Raw genomic sequence first — 21,378 nt, forward strand, 5'->3', positions numbered from 1 at the left:
TACTGCAGTATTTTCCTAGGCGTGAATGTACTAATTCTTTTGAAACTGCTACAGTTTTTTGCTCTGAGGAGTTTGTCGATTGAAACTCAGCTCCTCAGTTTGAATAAAGCAGTTTTATTTCATCTCGACAAATACAAATATCAAGATTCTAGGGTGATAAAACTTTAGTGTTTCATTCTGTGAGATATTGGCGTGCTGCCTCTCTGATCAAGATCAGGTTTCCCCTTTTGCACTGAGACATCGAGGGCAGAATAAATCCTGAGACTAATTGACTTACAAGCTTGAACACAGCCAGTGCTCCATCTTGGCTGTTGTAGTAGATTTCATAGCATGCTATTATTACCTAGTAGCCATCCTATATTTTTGCAAACTTTACTCACAGGTAAGAATTGTAGGATCAGACTTCTTAAATGGCTTCAGGTAGGTCTCTCCTGGTTATTGCATTGTGTTTAGAAGATGAGAATGAATACTGCAGCAGCCTTTGCGGATCAAGTGCTAAAATGCTGTGGTGAGTCTGGCTTTGCCTGCATTGCTCTGCTGGAGCTTATTTTATGTAAGGAGAGTGAAGGGTTTGAGGGAGGCTGGCAAAAAAAGTGATGGGTGGAGATGAGTTGAAGGGACATCTTATTTCAGAAGGGCAGTGGGCCAGCTGAGTAGCCTGGCCTGAAGGTCCAGACCAAATAAATGTTCTGTTTGGCACATGCAAATAACAATGTCCCATCTGTTTCTGTTACAGGGACAGGGACGCTAAAGATAGACTTTGTAGGGGAGCTGAATGATAAAATGAAAGGTTTTTACCGAAGTAAATATACCACCCCTACTGGAGACACACGCTATGCTGCTGTCACTCAGTTTGAGGTATGGGCTATATTTTTGTTTTCAGGGAATGTCATTCTTAATATAGGATTTATGCTTGGAAGATTCAAAGACACGATTTCCTAGCTTTAGCTATACCCTCTGGGTAAATTTTAAAAAAATCCGTATTTATTTGCTTCTTGCTCTTAGTGTGGATGGGTAATACTAAAAGCAGCCTTTACATTGTGACTTCAAGGTCAGTAAATTCTGGATCTGGCAAATTCCCCAGCCAAGGATCATGCTGATGTGTGATGCATCATATATATATAATTGCTGCAATGTTTAAGAACAGGTATTTATTTAGATGTGGTCAAGTACCTCTGTATAACTTTCCTTTATGAAGTATATTATTTTTTTTAATAGGACACTCTGCCTTTATCTCAGTATCTTAATGACATCCACAATGTGAGCCAGATACTCTCTCAAGTATTATGTAAACCCTGGACATAATGACAGAATTTTATACCATATTGTAATTTCATAGTTATCTGCCTGGTTACATAAAAACATGGAGTACTTACCTCGTACAAATAGAAGATTTCTTGGGTGCCGTCTACTGACAGAATATGAATAGGTGGTCTTGTGTGTATGGTCTGTGAACGCCTGGGTGCCCTCTCTGCTTTCACATGACTGAGCTTTGCTCCTCTCATGACGCTGCTAAATTTTGCTCAGACTGTAGAATTCCATCAGAGCACAAGAGTGCTTTTCAGCTGCATTTTTTTTTCAAACCAAGAGTGAAATAAGTTATCACAGTAAGAATAAAATGCTCTAATGCAGAGGTCAAGCGTGTCAGTGAGGAGTCTCTATACCAATGGCTAGCCATCATTCACCCAACTTCTTGCCTGTAAAATATGCTGAATTTTTGTGTGTGTTTTATTGCCACAATCTCTTGTGATTATTTGTTTAATGCTCTTATTTCCTTCAGGCTACTGATGCTCGCAGAGCTTTCCCTTGCTGGGATGAGCCTGCTATTAAGGCAACATTTGATATTTCTTTGGTGGTTCCTAAAGACAGAGTAGCTTTGTCAAATATGGTAAGTTCTTGATGGGCAAGTAAACAGTGTTTTAAATACAACTGTAAAAATGCCAGCTGATTATTTGATAGTTAATAGTGTGTCTTGGTAGCAGACAGAATTAGGAATATAGGCTGTCTTGCTAGCTATTGCTAAGCAGCTCTAAATTGAGAGAACTTTTTAAAAGATTATATTGTGATGTCAGATGTTAGCACAAAACCTAAACAGGCTGTACAAATCACAGTGGTGTTTGTTTTTAAAAAAAAAAAAAAAAGTCTTGGCATATGTCATGCCACGTGCTGCTTGATTAAGAGTGACTGGGGAAAAAAAAGTGTCTTTGCGTGTTTATATAGCTGTTATAGCTACATAAGCAGACAGAGCACTTGAGATAAATAAGTGTGTTTTCTGCCCTAGAGAATTTTTGACCAGAACTGGGGTACAATGTGCAAGTAGAAGCACCTCTGTCACAAATACAAATGGGTATTTTCAGGTTGTTACTCTAAATATGGTGCAAAGATTTCTAGAAGATGTTGCTGGAGAAGGGCAAGTCAGTTTAAAAATAGACTTTTTTTATTCCAGTAGCTAACTTCCATAGTTACCTGTAAAGTTTAGCCTTGCCCACTGACCACATGGTTATGGTTTCCATTTCAGAACTTAAAGTGAAAGCCTGGTGCCTTGTTGGGATGTGGGTAATATTCTCTTTGAAGGACAGCAGCTGATAAGTGATGTGTTCAGCTGCCGTTGCAGTAAAGGAATATAACATATAGATTATAAAAGGACACCTCCATACGTGATGGGGCATTTTTAGTTAGGAGGAGAACTACATTGTGGTCGGTATTTTAAAATCGTAAAAAGTTCTTTCATTTTAAATGCATGACTCATAATGATGGAATAGTTAGTCAAGTGTATTGTGTAATACAGTTTCACTTCCATGAAATTAACCGATTCCCTTTCATGTTGAAAGAATGTCATTGACCGGAAGCCGTACCCAGATGATGAAAATCTGGTGGAAGTGAAGTTTGCTCGCACCCCTATAATGTCGACATATCTTGTAGCATTTGTGGTGGGAGAATATGACTTCGTAGAGGCCAGGTCCCTTGATGGCGTCTTAGTGCGTGTTTACACTCCTGTTGGCAAAGCGGAACAAGGAAAGTTTGCATTAGAGGTAAATGCGCTCAGGCTGACTTCGTTATTGCTGTAGCGATCTCCGACAGGCTGGACATAGCTCTCTCCTCTGTTCAGTCACCTCAATCCATGCGAAGCTCATGAGGGTGTTTTTTGCTTTAATGGTTCGGAGAGACTGGGCTTGATATTAAACAGAATTTCAGTTGTGGACAAACTAATGTCTATAATGACGGAAACATACGGTTTAATTCAGTTCTGATTTGGTGATGTAGACTTTGGTCCAAAGATGATGAGAAGGACTGAAGGGTAGACTACAGCCTGGGAGAAAAAGGGGATGGGAGTTTTCCAAACCATTGTGCTCTGGAAGCTGGAGATGGGGCTTCTGGAGGAAATCTTGTGTACGCTGCTTTCTTAAGCTTGTTTCAGTCATAAATTTTCAAGTTTTATTAATTGTTCCAAGTTAACATTTCTCCTCTTGTTTCTTACAGGTTGCTGCTAAAACTCTGCCTTTTTATAAGGACTACTTCAATGTTCCTTACCCTCTTCCTAAAATTGATCTCATAGCTATTGCAGACTTTGCTGCTGGTAAAGTAACTCACTTTATTGATGAACTGTATTTTATTTGAATTTTAAACATTTAGGAAGAGGTGTGTATCAATATCAATAAACCTTTGTATTTATTTTATAAAGGTGCCATGGAGAACTGGGGCCTTGTTACTTATAGGTATGCTGTTAAAATACTGTCTTTCCCCCTCTTTGTTCACTAATTCTTGGAAGTAATTGGATTAGTTTTAGGGAGCTGTAATTATTGGGTATCATCCCAAATAAGACTGAGTAAATACCTTCAACTTTTGCTTCGGTTTGGATAATTTTAACTTCTGCAGCAGCGTGCATTATTGTACAAATCTTAGGAAGGCAAGAATGAGCTATTACAACTACTGTCCAAGGGTGTGAGATTTTTAAGTGTCTGGCAGCACTGCCTGTTCTACAAGAGAACTTTCTTGTCCGCTTTTTTCCCCCATAAAAGTTACGAACTTACTGACACAGCTGGAAGAGTTTCTTATTTTATGTTGTAGGCAAGTTGGTAAATTTAGCAACCACAGTATAACCATGTGGATATGAGTAAATAAAAAATATTAACTTGCCTTCCTTTTCAGTTTTTTTTATCTGATCAAGCTTTTATACTTTTGCTTGATATTATTACATTATTTGTGCTCGTTGTTAGAATGATTTTCCTTCATTTTGTACAACATTGGTCTTGTAAGCTTTGGACTTTAAATCCTGAAATAGTTTGAATTTCTTCTGCTAAACTTTTAATTTGGCCTTAAAAAATTGAAATGGAAATTTGAGCCCAGGTTTAAAATCTACTTGTCTGCTTATTGCAATTCTGATGAAATCTGATATTTTACTCCCTATGGAAAAAAAAAATAATTGTCCTGGATGAGTAGAATTTTTGGAAGCCTTTCTTAATTGTGCTGTTAATTTTTTTCCCCCACATATGCTCAGTTTGGCACGCTTGCTTTATCCCTTTGGGGACAGAAGGTTGGCATAATCTGCAGGCACCATCTATGTTTTGAGATGCACGTTTTTCCCCTTTGAGTTGCAGCAGTCCAGAAGTCCTTTCTGACTGACTCACCAAGTCCTGATCGTGACTGGGGTGTTTATAGCAGAAGGTTGTGTGCCTGACCTGGGGAGCACTTGCGTGTGTGTGCGTGTGTGCACGTGTGCCCTCTGTGGAGAATCTTGTGCGTCTGCAGCGGTGAGCGTAACACGGCTGGATGTGCACTTGGGAGAGTTGCAATTCCTTTGGGGATGAGGGAGGCAAAGAAGACTTGCTGTGCATACATCATGCAGTGCAAAGGGAGTTACAGTTAAGGTTCCTAGATTATGTAGGTGAGCTATTTTATAAATAAAGGATAAACTTTCTTGTTCCTGCCTGGGTTTTTGCACTTGTCTTCTTGCATGCCATAAGGAATTATTGCTCCAAAGCATTCCAACAGCTGTGGAACTTACCAAAATAATTTAATGTCTAAACTGAAATAGCTTTTGGTTTTTTTTCAGTTGTACTGATCACTTTTTAGCTTGCTTAGGTAATTTAACCTCCTTTTGATTGTGTTTTTTCCCTAGGCGTGTACCACTCTGTTCAGTTATCTTTCTCTCTTAAATACAGGGAGACTGCATTGCTCATTGACCCCAAAAATTCCTGTTCTTCATCTCGCCAGTGGGTTGCTCTGGTTGTAGGACATGAACTTGCTCATCAGTGGTTTGGAAACCTTGTGACCATGGTATCTAACAGTTACAAGTTGTTCTAGTTTTCTTTTACATGTGCTTCATATCATGTGTGTGTTCAAGTGCCCCTTAATAGCAGGCATGCTATCTTTAAAATAAAAAAATTAAATATTTAAGTAGTGCTTTATTACCACTCTTTCTTCTTTACTACTGTGTTCTGTAGAAGTATTCTTAGATCTTTTCTATGTGAAGTAATGTTCAGTTGTTTGAATATAGTCCTAGTTAGAGTTGAGCAGGTGTTCCATGGAAATGATTTTGGCTAGTCAGATTACTTAGAAGCAATAATCCACTGTTTTCCTTTCAGGTGGGCATGATTCACTCATCAGGCTAGGCTTTCAAACCAAGCAGGCATACCAGTACCAGCTCAGCATTGCAAATTGTTCTAGTCCAGTAGCTGAAAAGTTGCTCAGTAGTAACTCATGAGAGTTACTTTGGATATATGGGGAGCCAGCTGTCTGAATGGTTTGATGTTTAAGTAATTTTGGTGGGAATAAAAGCACATCTGAGGCAGCAAGACTGATATCTGTAAATAAATTCCATTTAGTGATAAAAAGTGAAACCTGTGTCGGTCAGAGCTTCTGCTGCTAACAAAGGGCTTCAGCTTACTCTGTTAATTAGACCTGACATTCCTTTTCCCAAAACCCTGCAAACAGATGCTCGAATCCAAATATTTCACAGGTTAGGAAGTTTCTTGTATTGTAAGAAACCAGTGTGTTTGGCAAAAAGAGCGTGGCCCCAAATCTGCATTGTTCTGGCTTTTAGGCGGCCTAAATGAAGTGTGAGTGAATGGAGGAAAAACCCCAGCATAAATATTAATTATAACACTAAGCAGAAGTTCTCAAATTTTTCCACAGTGCCGTGCCTCTTAAAATATAGTCAACTGTGTCCATTCCTGTTTGTGGTAGCACAGGTAGGAGAGCAACACAATATTTACATGGAAAAGTAATATTAAAGTAATATATTTTTAGCTTTTAGTACAGTTGAGCATCTGGAAGCAAGGAGAGCCAGCATCATGTGACTAGACAACACTGTAGGATGCCAGCAAGTGCCTTGGGGACCATTAGTGACCCACGAACCATTCGTGGTCCTTCTGACCATTGAGAACTGTGGCAGTAAGCTTGAGAAAGTATCATTTACAAGAATTTCTAAAATTTATATTGAATTAGCTTTTTATTTTCCTTTTGAAGTTCTAGGTCTTCCAAAAATTTTCTTTAAGAATTTTTTCTCTTTGGTTATTATTTTATGTTCTGTGATGCAACTGTGAAATATGAAAAGGCGTTCCAATGTTACTTCTCAATTTCCAGAAAGTCAGCTTCTTCTCCTCTATAATCTGAGGTGCATACAGCACAGCAGAAAGCCTCAGTAGCATCACTGGTTTAGTTTGCCAGGACCAGATTTTATTGGCCAGCACAATATGCCAGTTCTTCTGTTAGCAAAGATAAATGAAATCAGAATACTTCCAGGGGAAGAAATAGATTCATGAGCAACTAGGTTGCCAGTGGGATAAGAGAGAAAAACAGGGAGGTGAAAAGATTTAGAAGTCCAACCTAATTGCCCAAGAATCTATTTTGCAGTTGCATTAATCCTTTGGCAGCAATCTGTATGTATTGGAACCTTGTCTTGGAAACATGCGATCAGAAATGTAAAAGAAAATTGGATAGTCTCCACTCTAAAAATAAAGCGGGCTTATCTGTGTAGAGTTTCAGTAACAGCTTTCCTTATTGAAATTCCACCCTCCCTGGGGTAAATGTTTCATTCATAATAGAAGCAGTAGTTCTTTGTAGAACAGCTTACTGGGCTGATTCTACATCCTGTTCAGTTTCTTTTACTTAAGGGCCCACATCATCATAGCCATGCTCGTCTGAGTTAACCACCCCATTTACATTTAAAGAATGGTTGGTAAGTCCAGTTATGGAAAAGGGTGTTTTCTTCCTCAGTATCTGTAGCTTGTTTCCTTACCTCTCCTACTTCAGTTAAATATTGGAAGTGAAAGGAAGAATTTTAAAATGTCAGTGTAGCATTCTTAAAAAAGCAAAGCCCACCTTTGGCTGATGAGAAACAACTTTTAGCTGTTTACTAGATTTCAGGTTTCCATAGTTTAGAACAATTCTTCAGATTCCAGGTTTTCTCCTTTATGTAAGCATACTCTTTAGCAAAAAACCAAACCCAAACAAAATCAGTCTTCTGCAGCTGCTGCTATTCAGTTTGGAAAAGACACTGTCATTGTGTTGCCCACAGTTCTGCTGCTTTACTGAACCGCGGCCTGGCATGTCACTGACTCTTCTCCCTAATCTAGGTAACATTCATGGCTGTTCCCTCAGTGGCTCTGCTCTGACCTCTAGTCTCCGGGAATTTCATTTGTACCTGGAGCAGTTCTCCTCCATGCAAAGTTTCTAAAATTTAAGACAGAGGGGAAGACAGTTATAGGGTGCTGATTACTCTTCCTGGGCCGATGACTTCTTTATAGAGAGGAGTTCGTGCTTACAGTTGTTACCTGTTTCTCTGATTTGTACTAAACTAGGCCATTAACAGCTTATCTTTGCTGCAAACTTCTTGTGATTAAATGAAGCTGTTGGTATTTTGTTCTTTATTCTGCCTTCTTATCTTTCCAGGAATGGTGGACACATCTCTGGCTGAATGAAGGATTTGCCTCCTGGATTGAGTACCTATGTGTAGATCACTGTTTCCCAGAGTACGATATCTGGACTCAGTTTGTTTCTGCTGATTACACACGAGCTCAAGAGCTTGATGCCTTAGACAACAGTCATCCTATTGAAGTATGTTCTGTCTTCGCTGTTGATTGTCTCCCTTTTTTTCTTGTCAGCTGTGTGTAAGCTTTTTTTCCCTATTAAGAAAAAAGGGAACTCTGCAGTCATTCACGATGCAAAGGAAAATCTAAGGTTGCATTTATACTTTGTGGATTTTCCTTTACTTGAATTAGTGTTTCAGAAGTGAGGTTTGAGGGTCTGAAGATGGCAGCTTCTGGAGTTTTTCTGCTCTACTGACTTGAAATGGCAAAGTTGTGATCAAAACTCATCATTATTTGTGTTTTTGTTTTGGTTTCTGATCAAAGTGAGTAGTTTTTTGGCCCTTGAGCACAGTGAAGTAGCTACTGAGTTATTTCAGTGCTCAATAACATAAAACAAAATGCAGCATAGCCCAGAGCCCATGCTACCAAACTTTTCTGGGCTTGTACTGCTTTCCATCTGAGGCTGCCTTGCATGTTTCTGTGTTGTACTCCCAGAATTGTGAGTGTGATGCAGACAATCTTGAAATAAGTAGGATCTAGCTGGGCTTGCTGCTTTGGAAACAAGGCAGTAGTTCAGTGATGAAGAGAAGGCAGTAGCATTGAGCTCAATTACAGCAAAACTGGGACCTGTGCTAAAAGAAGACTCCCTTGTAATTCCTGGAGATCACCATGGACAAGTTTCAGATAGCTTAGGAAATGTTTGATGTAATAGATGTTGGGAGATGACCTTGCTTTGTACAACAGGTCATTTTAGAGTGACTTACTCATTGAGTGCATTTCCTGAGTATGTATTGTTCACTGTCCCAGAATTAAACAACTTCCACTTTTTTTTTTTTTGCTTTTGGGTAAGTGTTGAATCAAAGGACTGAAGCAAGATCCCCAAGTCTATTTGATTAAATACCAAAAGCTTAGTTAAAGTATGTTTAAGCTATAAACCAATCCTAACCCAGCCAAATGTGAATAAGTTTGGGTGCAGAGATTCCGCTAAGACAACTTAGTGATGGATATGTATGCTCTTTCTTCAGTGAGAAAAGTCAGCTCCTTAAACACTAGAACAAGCAAAATCAAAATCTTGTGGCAGTTAAAATTGTTCTCACTGTTAATTATCCTGTTTACCACAGGTTAGTGTTGGCCATCCATCCGAAGTAGATGAAATATTCGATGCTATTTCTTACAGCAAGGGAGCATCTGTAATCCGAATGCTACATGACTACATTGGTGATGAGGTAAAAAGATTGTTGTTAAAAACCAAATGTAGTGTGTCAAATCTTTTTACAGTTAAAAATACTGTTTTAGAAAAATATTTAAATCTGTGTATTGTATATTTTGAAAACTTTTCTCCAATTTGTATTTGGGATCTATTTGAACTTACCTAGGAGAAATAAGATAGTGGGAAAATATGGAAGGAGTTACAGATGTACATACTGATCCTAAGATTCCTTGGCCAATTCTTGAATATAAATGCAGCGTGGAGGGAGGATAGAAAGGACCTCCATTCTGGTGCCATTACATATTCAATTGTATGTTCCCAGGACTTTCGGAAAGGAATGAATTTATATTTAACGAAGTTCCAGCAGAAGAATGCCGCTACAGGTAACTGGTGATTATGATATGCTTAAGAAAAGTGATTTCTGGAGACAAAATTTTTAGTGCTAAAGTGATGGATTCTTAAGCAGCTGGTTTTTCCACCTGAGATAACTGAAATGCAAGGAAATAACTGGCTTGTTTCCCGTTTCATACAATGTATTCCCTGCACAGCCAGAATCTCAGGAGTATATGGCTGAGGTAATCTGAAAGGGCTGCATTTACCGTTGATAACCACATCTGCGTAGTAATCTAATTTAGAAACAGAGTATGTTGGTTTGCCAAGTAAGCCTTTTGCAAGCTTCCTTTTGCAGTATTGATTGCATGTGTGATTAAACAGTTCAAAGTCTTGTCTAATATCTCACAGCGCTTTCTTTACTTAAACCTTTTTTGTGTAGCAGGCATAAACGTGGAAGTGGAACATCATGCTGTATCAGCCAAAAACAGTCCATGTTCGGTTAGCTCTTTTGGCATAATATACGAAAAACTTGAGGAAAAGATTCTTCTGTTTACCATTTTGAATATTTAATGCTCATTTTTATTATACTTTATCACAATGTGTATTGATTGCATTTTTTTAGTAGTAAAGAAGCTTTCTTCTCCTCTCTCTCCCCCATGAGTGGTTTAAACTATTTCCTTTTTCTTGCCTATCATCTGTTACAATTCAATAAAAACACAACCCAAAACATGAAGGGCAAACTGGAGTAATAATACAGCCTCCCACCCTCCAGTGCCCATATAGTGTCCTTAATAGCGTCTGACATGGCAAGACTCTGGGAGTCCTTATTCAGACTTTTCTTCTGCAGAGGACCTCTGGGAAAGCCTGGAAAAAGCTAGTGGTAAACCTATTGCTGCTGTGATGAATACATGGACCAAACAAATGGGATTTCCACTCATTTATGTGGAAGCTGAACAGGTAAATATAACTGTGCATTTTTCAGCACTTCAGATCAAAAGTTCTGACGTTAACTGTGTTTTAGGATCAAATTTAGTAGTATCCAATTATTTAAAAAATTCTCTTTGATCAGGAGGCAGTACAGTGGGTTGCTTTGTTTAGTGACAGATCTGGTTCTGAAGGGAGGGGAAGTGCAGCTCACTTGAGGAACCTAGTGCAAAGCGATATGGAGTTACTCCACGAGCACTCTAGATCATGTGCTTGGAGTTTGCTGACATAGCCCGTTTGCTCTTTGTGTGTGAAATGTGTGTTGGGGGGAGGGAATATCTGACTTAGCTCCCCATGCCACACATTTTGCTTCTCACTCCAGTTTAATTATGCTTATTCTACAAGATTGCAGGGTGAGTGAGGATTACTGGCTGGAAGCTGAAGTCAGACAACAAATTCAAATGAGAAATAGGGCATGTATGTTTTAACAGTAGCAGCCATGAATGCATTGGAATGATTCTTGAGGTAGCTTCTTTTTCTGGAGGAGAATACAAGTTACTCCATTTAACAGGGCACATGAATGTATTGTGATATACAGAAGCTGAGATTAGATGTTCTGATAATTCCTTTCTCTCTCTCTCTCTCTTTTTCTTTTTCTTTCTCTTTTCTTTTTTTTCCCTCAGCAAGAAGATGACAAAGTGTTGAAGTTAGTCCAGAAGAAGTTCTGTGCCAGTGGACCATATACTGGTAAGATGAGTGCTAAGAGCAGGAGTAGAGTGTTCGTTGCTTTTCATGCAATGGCAGCAATTTTGAGAGATGAAACAGCTGCACTGCAGAGCAAGCAGGTGCTCTGCTTGGATTCAGGTTTTTAAGTATTTGTTAAAACCTTAGAAAATCTAAGGTTGAATGCTCTCACACATGTGGTTTCCATGTCCTCCTGGCATGGAGAACGGCATTCATCTGCAGTCTTTGGTTCAGTTTTCATTCTGAGATGCTTCTCTTCTGCTGTCCAGTTTAAGGCCAGTGCTTCCATCTGAGGAGCTCTGTAAGCTGCTGGTTTTATAGTAGTGCTGAAATAAAAATGCCTCATATGGAAGCCAGCTCTATCTTAAGACACAGATTCCACCCATCTTCCGTGCTTACGGAAATTAAAATGTTTGGCTTGAAAGGTGATTTAGAGGTGCTTGGTTTTTAACTCTAGAACTGCCGTTTTCCTTCAGGTTTGTGCCTTTTTAAGATTTAAATTTAAGTAGCCTTGCTTAAACTGCTGCTGAAAGTTCTTTGAACATCAGGCAGAGTTTCTCAGTGTTGTATGCATACTTTTTTTTCCTTAGGCCTTCCTTTTTATCGTTTCTTCTTTTAGGGGAGGATTTCCCCATGTGGATGGTCCCCATAAGTATTTGTACAAGTGATGACCCCACCTGTGCCAAAATGCAAATATTGATGGACAAACCAGAGCTCACCTTGGTTTTGAAAGACATCAAACCAGACCAGTGGGTGAAGGTGAGTTGTCACAAAGGAGAACATATTACTGGGAATAAGTTTGATTGTCACTGTAGTGTTCCCTTGCATTTCATTTTCCTCTTCCCCCCCACCCCCTGCCTCCGCCTTGCAATCTTGTATTTCTTATGGAGGGGCCTCTCTGTGCTGCTATTGAATATTGGCTCCTCTCTATAATGCTTGCTTAGTGTAGTCCTTTGCCTTCCAAGAGTAGTCTAGACAATGTAAACTTGAACCTTTTAGGAGTCCGAGCCCGGAAAAACAGTGTGCAATTAGAGGCAGCTTTTGAGTTGAAATGTAGTGGCTTTTTTGGTATCCCACGGCAACCACAGTTTAGTTAAAGTCCATCCTGAGCAAAAATAGTCCTGTTTATCTTTCATTAGTGTGAAGGTTTTCTACTGGCTATTGCCAGACAAGTACAAATCTGCAAGTGAAAAAATTCCCTGTTGCGGTCTCCTGCAGACACCAGTCAAACTGAATTTAAAAATTGAAAGACAGCAACTGGCTGGGACTATTGCTGTATGAACCACTGAGGTTGAAGAGTAATTGTTTCTAAGCTGGAGCTGTACTCTGAGAGGTGACTCTGTGAAATAACGTTAAGGGTTAGTCTCTTTTTTTAATATTAATCAAATCTTCCTATTTAACTAATAAGGGCATTCCGGCTGTGAGGCCTGCGTATTCTCTTGAATCACCATATCTTATCTGGGTCCTCCCTGGTAACAGAGAGGGGCATGAAAGGAATGAACAACTCTGAAAATGCCCTGTCTACGTGAGGGTAAAGTTCGATACTTCTGCCTGAGAAGGCAACAGTCCAGCTCAGTCCAAGGTGAATTTGTGGGACTGCTGGCTGCAAAGGTTGTCAGTCTGTGAGGTTTTTATTTAGTGCCATAGTCCTGAGGACTGGCAGTTGGACTGACCAAAATCATACCAGCAACAAAGGGGGTGACTTCCTGATGAGCTCAGCAATGGTTTTGGTTTATGCCAGGTACTGTTGTTCAACCAACCACAATATGTGACCGTCTACACTAAAATGCTAGTAGGTAGCAGCGTGTAGCCAGTGTAGTTCATCAAGCTTACTGACCATGACTTGCTTTTACGCTGGGTAGAGGTGCTTGCTCTCCTTTCTGAAGAAAATGGTTTTCTCTATCAAAATTGAATGGAGCAGGTTGTGGGAGAGAGGTTACAAAAGTTAAGATTCTAGCACCTGCAATCTCCTGCATTTTATCTTCTCAGTGCATGACTACCCTTACTTCAGTTAGGAGTTACTCCTAGAAGAGATGTTTCTCTTTTTTTCTCCTTGCTCCTAGTTTTAGCTCTAGCCTCTGTTTCTTTATGTCAGCGCGCTCTCATCTTCTATACCTCTTAGTAAGCATTTCTTCTTTGAAATCTTAAGTCTTTCTCCCTTACAGTTTGTTTTTTCTTTTTATTTAAATGACAGTGACTGACTTCTCTGAGCTGTGATGCTTTGAGAAATTTCTAGTGGTTCAAAAATGAAAAAGCATTTACTTATTTGTTCCTTACTTTTAATTTTTTACTCTTTTGGTACATTTCAGTTAAACCTTGGAACAGTAGGGTTTTACCGTACTCAGTATAGCCCTGACATGCTGGAGAGTTTAATACCAGCAATCAAAGACCTCTCCCTACCCCCTGTGGACAGGCTTGGCCTGCAGAATGATCTTTTCTCTCTGGTAAGCATCCCTTTGCTATTCTGTCTAATAATGAGAGCTACAGTAACTGCAGAAATCAGTGTCTGAAGAGTCAGTCTCAGTTTCTGGAGGCAAAGTGGGATTTTGCCTTTGGGATTACTGCATACATTTAGCTATTAATTAGCTTGACAAGTTCTAACTTGTATTATAAGACTTAAAACCCTATGGAAGCAGTCCGTCTATAACTCCTGTTGCACTGTTCTCTGTAGGGGTGTATTATACTATAGGTTTTTTTACAAAATTAAGTGTTTTAAGAACTTGCTTTCTTTTAACTTGTCAAAATAAGGATATTTTAACGATCCCCTCAATTACTTTATCAAATACTATCAGCACCATGTGCTTTATTCAGTTAGGCTTGTTAAAACTGTCCTCCACTGGAGGACGTGGCTGTTGGGGATTCTTACTGTTTAAAAGCAAGAGATTACCCCCACAGCAGGTGTTGCTAGCTCTGAACAATTAGTTACTGTACTCTGTATTTCAGATTGCACTTTCTTATTCTTGCTAGTCAGCAAGTATAAGGAAACTTTTAAAAATGTGGGTTTGATACCCTGCCTCTTTAGCTTCAAAGCTTGTAACTCTTGTCATGGCTTAGTTGAAGGGGTTTGAAGCTGTAGCCTGAGTCATTTCCCAAATATTGCAAGACTAATGGGACAAAAAAATTGAGCAAATAATACACATAGGAACATTGTGTTAGACTCCTATTTTGGTTTCAGTTTTAATCATGTTTTTGTCATAGGTGAATATAGCTTAGATAATAAAAATTGATCTTCACCTCTTTTCTGGTACCATAAATTATTGGTCTGGTTCCAGGTTAACAAAAATTTGAGCAATCTGGTTGGAGATAATACCTACAGTAGGTATCAACTGCACTAAGCATAGAAGTGTTTTCGTGATGCAGTTAATATAAAATTTTCCTGGCAGAGGTAGAAAGGCACTACTTGTACTAATTCACAGGAAGCAAAAATGACTTCTGCGGTTTTGCACTCTCACTTTAATGAAGAGCAAAAATTAAATCTCTAAATCTTTATGGTTTTTAGTTAAAATAAGGTTTTGGTGGGTGTAGTATCTGTCTGAGAATAACTCTGGGGGTTTGCTTTTTCTTGCCAGCATTGCTGCAATTTTGTTAAGTCACTTAATCTCCTTGTCTGTTTCTTGTTTGCAAAACGTGCTTATAATTATATAGCTGTCTCCTTGTAAAGTGCTTACCTGTGTATAAAAAGCATTGTGTGCCATGAGCAGACAGCTAAGGTGCTTTGACTAGCGTTAACTCACCTTGGCAGAACCCTACAACAGAGAAAATAGAGTTTATGTGCAGGCTGTGCAAACTGAACAGGGACAACTGTAAAAATAATGTGATGAGCTATTAAACATCTTAATTCTGTTTGGAAGTAAGATTAATCTGTGTCTTTTCCTCTCCCAGGCCCGAGCTGGAATCATTAGCACTGTAGAGGTTCTAAAAGTCATGGAAGCTTTTGTGAATGAGCCCAATTATACTGTGTGGAGCGACCTCAGCTGTAACCTGGGGATCCTTTCAACTCTCTTGTCCCACACAGACTTCTATGAGGAAATCCAGGTGTTCGTGAAAGATGTCTTTTCACCAATAGGGGAGAGACTGGGATGGGACCCCAAACCTGGAGAGGGTAGGAAACTTATGCTGTGAAATCCAGTAGTGGTTTTGGAAAACTCATGTGTAAATAAGCCATCAAGATTTTGGGAAAGGGGAGAGAAGGGAGGAAGAGGAATCTGAAGTAGGCATTCAGGGGTATTTTTATACTTAAAAACAGACAAACACAGAATCCCAAAACAACCCTCTGTTATCAGGTGCAAGTTAAAATGGTAAAACTTTTCCCTACCTGGCCACTGACAGATAAAAATTCTCTGCTCTAGCTTTGCATCTGTTGGAGTGCATGAAACTTATTAGACTACAAGGATGGAAAGCCATGTACGTGCATGTCTTGTCCTAGTCAGTCCTGTTGTAGACACAAATGGTTAATATTACTGACTTAGCTCAGGTTACAGGCCTAGCCTGTTGTATTTGGGCTGGAATCATCTTCTCCTGACCCTCTTGCCGTAAAAAAAATCAATGTATTCTCCAGCTGGCACCAAGGATAGCAAGAAAAGGCCTAGTTTCTTTAAGTATCCTCAAGCATGTGGAACTATTGTTATACAGCTCTTCCCTGTTCACTCTAGGTGGAAGAGCACTTAATTGCTGAATTGTGTCTCCAAATATTTTTTTTTTCCCCTCCTACTTACTCATTAGGTCATCTAGATGCCCTTCTGAGAGGTCTGGTCTTGGGCAAACTAGGAAAAGCTGGGCACAAGGCAACATTAGAAGAAGCCCGACGCCGATTTAAGGACCATGTGGAAGGAAAACATATGCTGTCAGCTGATCTGAGGAGTCCTGTAGGTTATTGTAAATTTTGGTTCCCAAAAGACTGTCCCCACTCACTTAGCACTGTGTGCACTGAACTCTTGTATTTCCAAGAATAGGGAGGCTAGAGGAAACCAGTGTTAAGGTTTGAGAACAACTGGTTTTGGCAGAGGTGGTGGTGGGAGCTTGGATAAGTCCAGTTATGGAGAAAATTATACTGGGGAGCATGGTACAAACGTCCCTGTGTTTCTTGAATCAAGTAAGCCTCATCTGTTGTGGCCAATACTTAGTGATAACTAATAAGCTCAGCTGTACCCACATTGACTGCCACAGAGCAACTCTGGTCTCTAGATTGTGTTGCTTTTTGGGTTTTGAAAACTATTCAAGTGCAGTGCTGAACCTGAGCTGACGACTTCTCATTTACATCCGTCCGTGACCAGCCTACATCCTCCAGGTTTAAAAGCACTGTGGTAAACCGCAGGGATCATGGAAGAGCTCTGCAGGTGTCAGCTTGGCCCTGCAGAGCACAAAGTCTAACTGTGGTGGATATGGATTGAGCGTATGTGAAGTCCTTACTAGCTAGGTGTTGCATGGTACCAGTATTTCTTGTTCTGGTGTCTTGCTGTCGCTGAAATTACCAAAATTAATCTGAAATTGAGGAGGAGGTAAAGGAGTTGATGCATCTTTAAAATCTAGTCTTAAAACATAGAAGGGATCAGCGCTGGTATTTTCCAGATCTATTCACTTGTCTGAAATCTAACCCAAGTATGTAGAAATTGATTGTTGCATTTCTAAAAGTGTGGTTTTTGAAGGACCTTCCTTGTTTATGCTCTGTCTTAGGTATATGTAACTATTTTGAAGCATGGAGATAGTACTACTCTAGACACTATGCTGAAGGTGAGTGCACACTGTTGTTAACACTGCCAGCTTATGCTATGTAAAGCTAAATACTCCACCCTATAAGTTCCTCTAAGATGTAGTATATCTGCACACAGGCTCAGTCCGATGTTTTACAGATGATATGAACACTAAGGTTTCATTATGGTGTTCCTTGGTCCGTGCGTAGTGTGAAATTGCCACCTAGTGGATTGTTGCATCTCTTATTTTAGGATTATATTTCATTGCTTGGAGGCACAGTCCTACTTGACCTTATATAAACAGTGGTGAAGATCAGTTTATTACTAATGGTACTTTCTGCTGATGAGGTCCGTAATGCGGATGCAGGATGATTCATGAACAAGTTCAATTTGTCACATACTAGGCTTGAAGACTAATCTAGCAGCTCTAGCTTATACAGGAAGTTCAGTAGTGCTAGGTAAGAAGTCAGCATTTAATACCATGCGCTAATATTATTCACTTTGGCTTTGAAGCTTCACAAGCAGGCAGACATGCAGGAGGAGAAGAACCGAATTGAACGAGTTCTTGGAGCCATCTCTCAACCAGAACTGATTCAAAAAGTTCTCACCTTTGCACTTTCAGTAAGTTATTGGAAAAGCTGCCGCTTCCTTACCTCATGAGAATGACAAGCACGTTTGGAGCACTTGGTGACAGAGCACTGTGCTCATACAATGCAGTAGAATTGGAGGAATAGTCTTAACGATTAAGTCTTTGAATTGTATCTTAAAGTGGGGGGGGGGGGGGGAAGAAAGCTATTGTTGACAGATTCAGCATAGAAATGCATAAAGTCAACACGCTGTATTTGTTGAAACAGTCTTGAATGCTTGTCTGTGTTTTCATCTTCAGGAAGAGGTACGTCCCCAGGACACAGTATCTGTTATTGGTGGAGTAGCAGGAGGCAGCAAGCAGGGGAGGAAAGCTGCTTGGAAATTTGTAAGGGACAATTGGGAGGAACTTTATAATCGATACCAAGGTGGATTCTTAATATCCAGACTAATAAAGGTATGTGCAGCTGTGAGAGAAGTCCTGTTCACATACATGACTAAAACTAAACTGTTATATGTGAAATGCTAAATGCTTACTCTCGGTTAATATTTTTTTCCTTCAGCTAACAGTGGATGGATTTGCAAATGATAAAATGGCTGCAGAAGTTAAGGTAAGACATTTGAATTAAAGAAGTGAGTAACTTAATCTGTGACAAACGTAGTGTGCTCTAGAGTGTAGGCACCTCATGGAAGAGCCATGAGTTTCTAGGCGGGTTTTTGTTTTTGAACTATGGCTGTGCCTCTGACTATTTTGACTGTTGCCTAGTCCCTGAATTGCACTGCGTCAGGTTGAGTTATTTTATTGAAATGTCTTAAATTAGCATTTTCACAAAGTAATGTCCAGCTTCTAGTGATTTCTATTTCATTAGCTTCACTCATTTGAACTTTTTATAAAATCCAGCAGTTTGTGACAGTGGTTTTGAGACACCCCAAAAGACAACCTTTAAAGATAATTCTAGCAAAATTCATAGTTGTTACAACTTCTGTAGTAAGCCGAGGTTTATACCAGCACTTTGTTCTTCCCCAGACTGATATGGCACATTTGGGGCTGACTGCGTTAGCACCCAGGGACTCCTGGGGGAATTAATGTGGCAGAAGTTGGCTAAATTCCATACTATAGGTCCAAGTTTTATGAGGTAATTTGTGCTGTGTACTAAGAAGCAAGGCTTTGACACAAAGCAGATTAATATGTTTGCGAGAGTCTGTCTTGAAGTTGGTGGCTCAAGGTGATGTGATTTCATTACTGGACTCGACCATCCCCTCTAAAACGCTGGTCTTGTTAGCGTTTTAAAAATGTGTGTAGGTTTTATTATTTACTCTTTGCCCGTGCTTTTACAGGGACTCCTCCTTGGAAGAAGAAACTTAAAAATATGGGCCTTAATTACCACTTTCCTGTTAGGAAAACACTCAGGAGGAATTCTTATTTCAAAGATATGCTGAGCCATGAGCTCTATCTGTCTTTTTTATCATCTAGTGATAAGTGATTTTACAGAGAAATCTTGCACTATAGTTAATTTCTTTTCTGAGAGAACACTTTCCAAAACACTTACCAGGACAATCATCCATAACTAAATCATAACTACTTTCCAAGAGAACTTCCTGAGACAGCATACCTAGCTTTTAGCTGAAGTACTTAAAGTGTCTGAGTCTCGATGTCACCTTGTTGTGTACAAGGTGATCTGCATGAGGTGATCTGCCAAATACTGGGAAAAGCCTGCTTGTGTGAAGATGGGGGGTGACTCCCAGCTATGCCAGCTTATTCTACCCTTTAACCAACTGTAAAGTGCAAAGTCACAGCAGCTTCTGGTGCAGTTTCTTCAGCTTCAGCTATTTGCAGGGGATCAATATTGTTGATTCTGGAGGAAGAAATGTGAGAATACTCAGCAAAACTCTTGAGTGCTGCAGGTGCTTGGAGGTCGTTATGCAGCTTGGAAAGAGGCCTTGGTAGAGTGCTAAGAAATCTGATACCTAGACAAATGCTTTTGCAAAATGCAAAATGTCGTCTTCCAAGTATCCAGAAATACACATTTGATTTGCTGCTCATTTGTTGCCTCCCAATGAGAGACTGAATTTATCTCTTCAAGTGCCGCTTGCTGTCCCTGGCAGCAAGGACAGGACAGGACAAGGCAGCGTTTGGGCTAGTTTGTAGAAATGCTACCGTGGCTTTCCTTTAGCAGAGAAATGGAGGCACTTTGCTGTTCCCACTCTGTACTCGGGATTACACATCTTGCAAACTCAGCAAGCACCCTGCAAATTTTTCAGAGTCTGTCATGTTGGTGGGAGCAGATAGCATGAACTGTAGTCAGACAAAGAACATAATTCACGAAAGCATTTCTACATAACCTAAGGAATTTGGCGACTTAAAAATATAATCTTGTCTATGCCTGTTTGTACCCTTATGGATGGTTGTCTGCTTTTCATACAGGCCTTCTTTGAGAGTCACCCAGCTCCATCGGCAGAACGCACTGTCCAGCAGTGCTGTGAAAATATTCTGCTGAATGCAGCTTGGCTGAAACGGGACGCCGAGAACATCCACCAATATTTTCTGCAGCGCAAGGCCCCACCAGCCATGGTGTGAATCTGTGCATGCCACTGCTGCAGTCCTGCTGCCGCCTCATGGGGAGAGGGAGGAGCTACCCAACAGCTGATTCATATGCCAAGAATTTGGAGTCTTTTTCTCAAACCAATGGGGATTGGACAATGAATGTAGTTAACTGGTTCCTGCTCACACTCCAGATTTAAATTCTATTAAAATTATCAGCAATTCAGCAAAAAAAAAAGAGAGAAAAATCTGTAAATATGATAGTAATAAAATAGAGCATAACAAAACTGTGAAACTTCCTCAAGCCTTGTCAGTGGTTAAAATATTTAACACGCCCCTCCTGACACTCTTATTGACAGATGTTCTGTTTTTTACACCCTCCCCCAGCCCTCCCCAAAAAAAGGAAACCAGTGGTTTCTAGGTCAGTGGAATTTTGTGGAGAGTCTGGGGCAAGAATGGGTTAATGCCTCTGAGCGTTGTGAGGAACAGGTCACTCGGAAAGGCAGGTAGCTGGTATAACATAGAGTGTGTGCATCATTCTAAGTGCAAGGTTTTGGGGAGATGTTCCTGCAAACCCCCCCCCCCCCAATCCAAGGATGGTAGGTTCCCTCCCTTTTGTGTTACCTCTCAGCAAAAAGAAAAATGTTCTGTTGCTCTTCGGTTTTTCTCCTTGGTTCCACTTGCTGATGTCCTTCTTAGAGATAATGGAATTGTAAGGAAACATCTTTCATAGCCACATTAAATAAGAGAAAGATTCATGCAATTTATTTTTTTTCTTACTAAATTGCACCCTCAAAATGCATGCAAATGAGGAGATAACTACTGTGTGACTGGTTCTCCTGGCTGCTGTTAGGGCAGGTCTCTTCTATTCAAGACACCGTTACTTGTCTAAAAGATCCAGCTTGTTCAATCTCCTCATGGCCGTAGCAACACTAGCTTTTCGTTCCTTTCTGTGATGTTGATGGTAATTTGATTCAGAAGCCTTAAATTAGTGATGACTGGCGTGATGATGAAGTCTAAGCTGTGTGCCATCATTTACTTCACAAAGCAGCGTGGTCTACTAACCAGACACAACACCCTCTAATACGAAGGTTGGAGTTCCATATATTTTTTTTTTCTTTAACAGGAATTCATATTTGGTGTGGCTTAACTGTATTTCAGAAGGTCATCAGACTAACTGTCAGACTGCTTCCCTGAAACATTTTTGTGCTATTGTTTAAAAAAAAAAAAAAAATTTAAAACAGTTGGCGTTAATAAAAATGTCAATGTGAAATTCATGTCCTGATCTTGTGTTCTGTTTGAAGCCTGAAAGAGTGTTGC

The 21,378-nt window shown here is 39.9% G+C and overlaps 1 protein-coding gene across 1 annotated transcript in view; it reads left to right on the plus strand.

The window, feature by feature from the left end:
• The window catches only part of NPEPPS (aminopeptidase puromycin sensitive), a 38,538-nt gene extending 18,208 nt beyond the window's left edge, over positions 1–20,330 (plus strand). Inside the window, exons 4-23 of the mRNA XM_072885657.1 lie at positions 737–858; positions 1,781–1,888; positions 2,832–3,032; positions 3,481–3,577; positions 3,683–3,716; positions 5,163–5,277; positions 7,894–8,058; positions 9,152–9,256; positions 9,563–9,623; positions 10,421–10,530; positions 11,181–11,244; positions 11,861–12,000; positions 13,551–13,685; positions 15,124–15,343; positions 15,964–16,106; positions 16,915–16,971; positions 17,445–17,552; positions 17,818–17,973; positions 18,080–18,127; positions 19,942–20,330. Of these exons, the coding sequence (XP_072741758.1) occupies positions 737–858; positions 1,781–1,888; positions 2,832–3,032; positions 3,481–3,577; positions 3,683–3,716; positions 5,163–5,277; positions 7,894–8,058; positions 9,152–9,256; positions 9,563–9,623; positions 10,421–10,530; positions 11,181–11,244; positions 11,861–12,000; positions 13,551–13,685; positions 15,124–15,343; positions 15,964–16,106; positions 16,915–16,971; positions 17,445–17,552; positions 17,818–17,973; positions 18,080–18,127; positions 19,942–20,094 (2,342 nt within the window). The 3' untranslated portion in view covers positions 20,095–20,330. The remainder of the gene's footprint in view (positions 1–736; positions 859–1,780; positions 1,889–2,831; positions 3,033–3,480; positions 3,578–3,682; positions 3,717–5,162; positions 5,278–7,893; positions 8,059–9,151; positions 9,257–9,562; positions 9,624–10,420; positions 10,531–11,180; positions 11,245–11,860; positions 12,001–13,550; positions 13,686–15,123; positions 15,344–15,963; positions 16,107–16,914; positions 16,972–17,444; positions 17,553–17,817; positions 17,974–18,079; positions 18,128–19,941) is intronic.
• Positions 20,331–21,378: the final 1,048 nt, after the last annotated feature.

Source organism: Ciconia boyciana, chromosome 22 (genome assembly GCF_034638445.1).
Source record: "Ciconia boyciana chromosome 22, ASM3463844v1, whole genome shotgun sequence".
In the NCBI taxonomy this organism is placed as follows: domain Eukaryota; kingdom Metazoa; phylum Chordata; class Aves; order Ciconiiformes; family Ciconiidae; genus Ciconia; species Ciconia boyciana.